The following is a 6,133-nucleotide window of genomic DNA, read 5'->3' as shown; positions in this document are numbered from 1 at the left end:
GGACTCGGTGCTGTCTCCAGGGCGCGCACGCGGGCGCGCGCAAAGCAAGTCGTCTTCTTATTATTTAAGCCAAAACGTGTTGGTTGGATTCTAAACACCCCCTCCCCTCCCCTCCCCTCACCTCTCCTCCTCCCCTCAACAACCCCCCTCCTTCCCCCGAATGACTGGCCACTCAATAAAGAGCGTCTCTCTCTCGCTCTCGCTCTCTGTGCTAGAACAAGTGTATCGCACACAAGGGGAGCCTCATTAATAACTAATGACCGCAGGTTGGACCTCACGCATATAAAGCCCACCGGGACCCTTCGAGGGCAACACATTTCCAACATTCCCAACTCCCTCGCGCACCACGAGAGCATCTCCAAAACTGCCTCTCACAGCCTCGTAACGCCAGACTCTCTCTGCCTCCTCCTGCCCAGACTGCGCGCGCGGTCTTCAGTCTCAGCTGAACTTTCGCTCTGCAGACATTAAGGACGCTTTTCCGTCAGAGAAGCACAACCGCGATGGGCTCTGTGCTGCCCGCTGAAGCGCTGGCCCTCAAGGCTGGACTCAAGCAGCAAAGCCTGGCCCTGTCCGACATCATCACCTCGGACATCCTGCACAGCTTCCTGTACGGCAGGTGGAGGAGCGTCCTGGGAGAGCAGCTGTATGAGGAGAAAAGCAGCACGGTCAGCCCCAAAACTGCCTTCACTGCTGAGGTGCTGGCGCAGTCCTTCTCTGGAGGTGAGCTCTCAGGAACCACTACTTCACTTTAGCTCTTTAGAACTGCTGTGGGATTGCTGAGACTGATCTGAGGTTATTTAGTTTGTTAGAGCTGTGAAAGGTCTGGATTTAAGATTTACTAATAAAAGATGTTATTAAAGCATAATTTAGTAAACTTTGTAAACTTATTTGTACAGCTCTTTTCTAAAGTGTAGTTTCGTTTTTATTCTCGCTCAAAACGTGACTTTTCTTTTGTAGATTTCCTAAAATAAATAAAAATTGCAGTAAATTAGCTTGTAAGCTGTCGCTTAGTATAGCTGCATTTTTAGTTATTTACTATAGTTTATATTATTTTACAGTTCATTTAGCATGTAAACTTTTAAAACACTGTTTTAATGTAAATTCGATTGCAAAAAAATCATACTCGCTGTTCTTTCATTTTACTTGTATTTGTGGCGCTGTACTATAATTTAGTTTCGTCTGTATTCACTTCAAATGTGACTTTTATTGGGTTGTTTTTGCATGCTCGCTTCTAAAAGCGCTGTTTTATTCGCTTGCTCTCAATTTAGTGAACAAATGAATCCGATGTTTTGACTTTAGTTTGGAGGATTTTGAAATCATCAAAAACAATAATTTAATTTTTTAAAATTAAATAAAAAAAAAGAATCGTTGCTACAAAATGAAATCTAAACAGTAAAAGCACAGTGCTGAATTCTCTCCTCTCTCTCTCTCTCGTTAGAAATGAAACTTCTGTATATTCTCTGCATCATCTGTGTATCACTATGTGGCACTCAGGCCCACGCCAAACTAGATTTCAGGGCTTCGTCTGACGTTCAGCCTAACAGGACCTGACTTAAATAAGGCTATTAAATTCATAGGTTTTGCAGTGGGAGCAGCTCCACAGACAGAGAAAAGCTCTATTATTCCTGATAGTCCCTCATTCATGAAGCCACGGACAGCCTTTCCTTTCTTTCAGCGCTCTTTAAAGTTTGCTGTCCCGCCGTTACTGTACCGTGAAGGCTAATTCTGTTGCCATTCACACCACGTCAGCCATCTAATCTCCTTTCCATTTTTCATCGCTCTGAAATTCCTTAGCCATCTCTCTCTCCCTCTCTCTCTCTCTCTCTCTCTCTCTTTCTTTCTTTCTTTTTTCTTATATATAAAGCTCTCATTTCTTCCAGTGCAAATTCATTGCTCCGAACTTCTTTAAAAGCTAAATGAGTGTGGAATGAGCCATTGCTTTGAGAGCATGTCTGACCCGTCCCATTCAGGCCATAACTAATCGCTCCTTTCACTGCCTTAAAGGGGTATTTAACATTCATTTGGCTCGTCGCGAGGCTTTAGGGGTCCCGTTGCTGCTGCACAAGCGTGTAAAACGCGTTTAGACACCGATGTGCGCTGAAACGCACGCATTCAAAGGAATTCAGGAGAGGATTTGAGGACTCGATAACTTGCGGGGATGTTTGGCTGTTATTCATGTTTTAATAATAATAATAATAATAATAATAATAATAATAAACTATAGAGAGACAGATAGATAGATAGATAGACAGGCCCTCAAACAACCAGTTCGATGCTCTTTACAGAAATATTGTTCTCTAAATCGGACCTGTTGTGTGTGGTTCTCTAAAGAACCTTTTAAACATTTTATATAGCCCCAGAAAAGGGTTCCACTATTGTTAAATAGCCTCAGAAATAGGTTCCACTATAAGTCAGAACCCTTTATTCCAGCGTTTTATGTAATTTGTTGCCTTTTTCGTGTCTGTTTAAAAGCCCACACAAAAGGTGGGTTAACCCACAGCTCTTCTTGTGTTCAAATAAGAACTGAGTTTTAAAAAATCTTCAAAGTTGAAAGAACCTCCACGCAATACTCTATGGAGGTGCTACCTACAAGAACCTTACGGAACCTTTACAAACTTCAACCGCTCACCTTCATCGAACCCCCTTCTTGTCTATGCAGAGGTGCAGAAGCTCTCCAGCCTGGTTCTGCCCAGTGAGGTGATCATCGCGCAAAGCTCCATCCCAGGAGAGGGTCTGGGCATCTTCTCCAAGACGTGGATCAAAGCAGGCACGGAGATGGGCCCCTTCACCGGCAGAGTCATCAGCCCCGAACACGTGGACCTCTTCAAGAACAACAACCTGATGTGGGAGGTGAGCGCTGAGCAGCAGCAGGTGTCTGGAGTGTGTGTGTGTGTGTGTGTGTGTATTGATATGTACTTATGGCTTAGTGTGGTGTCTGCATATATGCCTGCTATAGCCTGTATGGAGGTCACTCAGGCTGACTCCTGCTGTTGGATGATCTTCTGTAGGTTTTCAATGAAGACGGTACAGTGCGCTACTTCATCGATGCAAGTCAGGAGGACCACCGCAGCTGGATGACCTACATCAAATGCGCTCGCAACGAGCAGGAGCAGAACTTGGAGGTCGTGCAGATTGGAAGCAGCATATTTTACAAAGCTGTCGAGGTATAATAATAATAATAATAATAATAATAATGGTTCTTCTATGCCATTGCATTTTAAGGGTTTCAGCTTGTGCTAGAACCCTTTTCTGGAACTATGCAGAACCCTTTTTGCCATTGTATCCTATTTGGATGCTGATTTTGGATCGCTTTCTTCTTTTTTAGACGATACCACCAGATCAGGAGCTGCTGGTGTGGTATGGAAACTCCCACAACACGTTCCTGGGCATTCCTGGGGTTCCTGGCATTGAAGATGAGCATCAAAAGAAGCATAAGAATGGTAAGATCCTCTAGGATTGCCTCAGGCCTAAGGGCTGTGTATTAGGTCAGGAAAAGGAGACAGACGCCTGTTATAGAGCTAGAGCTGATGCCCCCAGGTGACAGTAAACAAGACCTTCTGGCCTTCTTCAGATCTTCTGGATGAATCAGCAGTCGGTCACACATCGTTGTGTTTAGTCGAGCTGCTCCACTAATTAAGATCAACCCTGGAAGAGCTTTGCAGACCACAACGTTAAATGAACGTAACTCACGTGTTCCACAGATATTTACAGATGTTTATCAGAGGGCAGCAATCTTGGTATCCATGGTAACTCTCCTTAAATGACCTGTAGCTGACCTGCTCCCTCTCTCTTTTCCCAGACGACTTCCACGTGTGCGACACGTCGTCTTCCACCTCGGCGCTGGCCACGGCGGGGCGCATGCGCTGCGTCATCTGCCACCGCGGCTTCAACTCGCGGAGCAACTTGCGCTCGCACATGCGCATCCACACGCTGGACAAGCCCTTCGTGTGTCGTTTCTGCAACCGCCGCTTCAGCCAGTCGTCGACGCTGCGCAACCACGTGCGCCTGCACACGGGCGAGCGCCCGTACAAATGCCACGTGTGCCAGAGCGCCTACTCGCAGCTGGCCGGCCTGCGCGCGCACCAGAAGAGCGCGCGCCACCGACCGCCCAGCTCCGGGGCCGTGGTGGGGCTCCAGGCGCCCTCCCCGCCTCCTCCGCCTCCGCCTCAGCTGGCAGCGGTGCCCCATCCGGCCTCGCTGGTGCACCACATTCCCACCATGGTGCTGTGAACTGGCCGCGGTGCTGAACAGGTCCAGAACCTTTACAAGCCTCGGTAGAGCGCTCGGACAGGGCAGGGCGTGCGTTATTGCTAGCGCGCACGAGCACGTTGGCAGTGTGTCTGTGAATGGATGCTGTGTGGTGGCTCGCGGGCATGGCAGTGTGCTGCTCGAGGCATATGAAGGTAGACTAACTTAATGCCCAGAGAAAACAGATTGCGCAAGATGATCTAAACCCAAACCACCCCCCAACCCCCTATGCCTGCCTAGGATGGCCTCTCATGACGGTGCATCAGTGAATATGGCGAGGGGCCAAACTATCGTCAACGGCCGTGGTCTCATTAGCGAAGTGGGCGCCAGAGGGGAAGGCAGATTTGTATGTTGTTCATGTTGAATATTCTCCAGAGGCTGAAATGGCAGAAGACTGGAAGTCATATGCTAAGTCTGATGCTCTGCAACAAGTGATGCATTGAAGTTACTCCATTCAAAGTGCACATAGTGCAGAAATGAGGTAAATATAATGCATCTAAACTATTGCCTAATATCTTTTGTCCAAGTAAATGGACTAATGTGAAAATGCATTTGAATCAAGCAAATGTAATGCATTGCTTATTTCAGTGTATTCAGAGGTGCTCAGTCAAGTGTATAACTGATTGCTTATTTCTTTGCATGTACAGCTGTAATTTGCATTGTTTAAAGCAGTTGCAGCCTGTAAAAATGCCCCACCATGTTTACAGCCTCTAAACCTAAACCTTCAAACAACAAGATCTGAGTTATAAACACTTAAAGCAGCATTATGGAGAATTGATATCTTCTGCGCCTGGGCTACCCCTACAGTTTTGGAGTGTAATTTGTAAATACAAATTGTGCTTTGAGCTCCCCCTCATGAGCACCTGTACACATGCATTTGTTGACAAGCTGAGAAGCACATGGACTGAGGCGGTAGAGTAATAATACAGGATTTTACAAGTCAAGTATGACTCAGATTATGCAGCATTAAACAGTTCTCTGGTAGCTCAACCAAAGTTACACGGTGCTGTAGTAGTATTTCAGCCCGGCGATGACTGATACAACATTCCTCCTACTACAGTCAGTGAAGCATTCAGATTATAAGACGTTTTATAAGCTACAATTGCTACATAATGTTGCTTTAATGTGTACAAATGGTGTCAGTGTAATCTAAACCATCATTTATGTGGAGCCTCATTAGCGCCACCTACTTACTGTTCAGCATGTCTCCCCTCCCCTCAAACCCACCCCCTTTTCCCCAACAGAGAGTGAAATCCTCAGAGCACAGTATTGTAAATTATCAGTGTAAAGGTATGTAAAGTAATGTGAATATGACTTTAAAATCTACTCCCTCGATTTACTGAACAGTCACTTTATTTGTGTATGTATGTAAAACCTAAAGTTAAAGAAGAATACTTGGTTCTATTATATTATGTATAAAATGTTTACGGAGATTGAATGCTTTGGATATTCATCTTGTATGCTAATAAATGATTACTTAAACATTTCTACTTTCCTGTCTCTGATATGACCAAACAGGCAGGTTTATCTACACCAGATAAGATAAGATAATCCTTTATTAGTCCCACGGTGGGGAAATTCTCTACCAAAGGTATTTCATTAAAATTCAGTAAGGTCCAGTTAGAGAAATGTCCTCAAGCCAAGGTCCACAACATTATAATGTCTAACTTGCATTATGATTCAGTGTTATTTCTTATTAAGGTAGCCTAGCCACAGTTTCTCAGAAAGAAAGCAAGCTCCACTGTCTTGATAAGGTTGGCACCCTACTGACTGTTTTGGACCATAATTGTCATGCATTCAGGCTTTTTAACTCTTCATAAACAGATTTTAAATAATATAAAAATGGAAAATCTTGAGGCTGGTACTAAATATTATTTACAAAACT

General features: G+C 45.0%; 1 protein-coding gene across 1 annotated transcript; it reads left to right on the top strand.

The window, feature by feature from the left end:
- Window positions 1–222: 222 nt before the first annotated feature.
- On the top strand, window positions 223–5,734 carry prdm12b (PR domain containing 12b). Its single transcript, XM_072664721.1, has 5 exons — window positions 223–720; window positions 2,660–2,850; window positions 3,009–3,164; window positions 3,326–3,440; window positions 3,800–5,734. The coding sequence occupies exons 1-5, from the start codon at window positions 501–503 to the stop codon at window positions 4,228–4,230; spliced, it is 1,113 nt and encodes a 370-aa protein (XP_072520822.1). The 5' UTR covers window positions 223–500; the 3' UTR covers window positions 4,231–5,734.
- The last annotated feature ends 399 nt before the right edge of the window (window positions 5,735–6,133 follow it).

The sequence above is a fragment of the Salminus brasiliensis genome, chromosome 20 (assembly GCF_030463535.1).
Source record: "Salminus brasiliensis chromosome 20, fSalBra1.hap2, whole genome shotgun sequence".
NCBI lineage: Eukaryota > Metazoa > Chordata > Actinopteri > Characiformes > Bryconidae > Salminus > Salminus brasiliensis.
The sequence above is the reverse complement of the archived record's forward strand: the minus strand, read 5'-3'. Positions and strand labels throughout refer to the sequence as shown.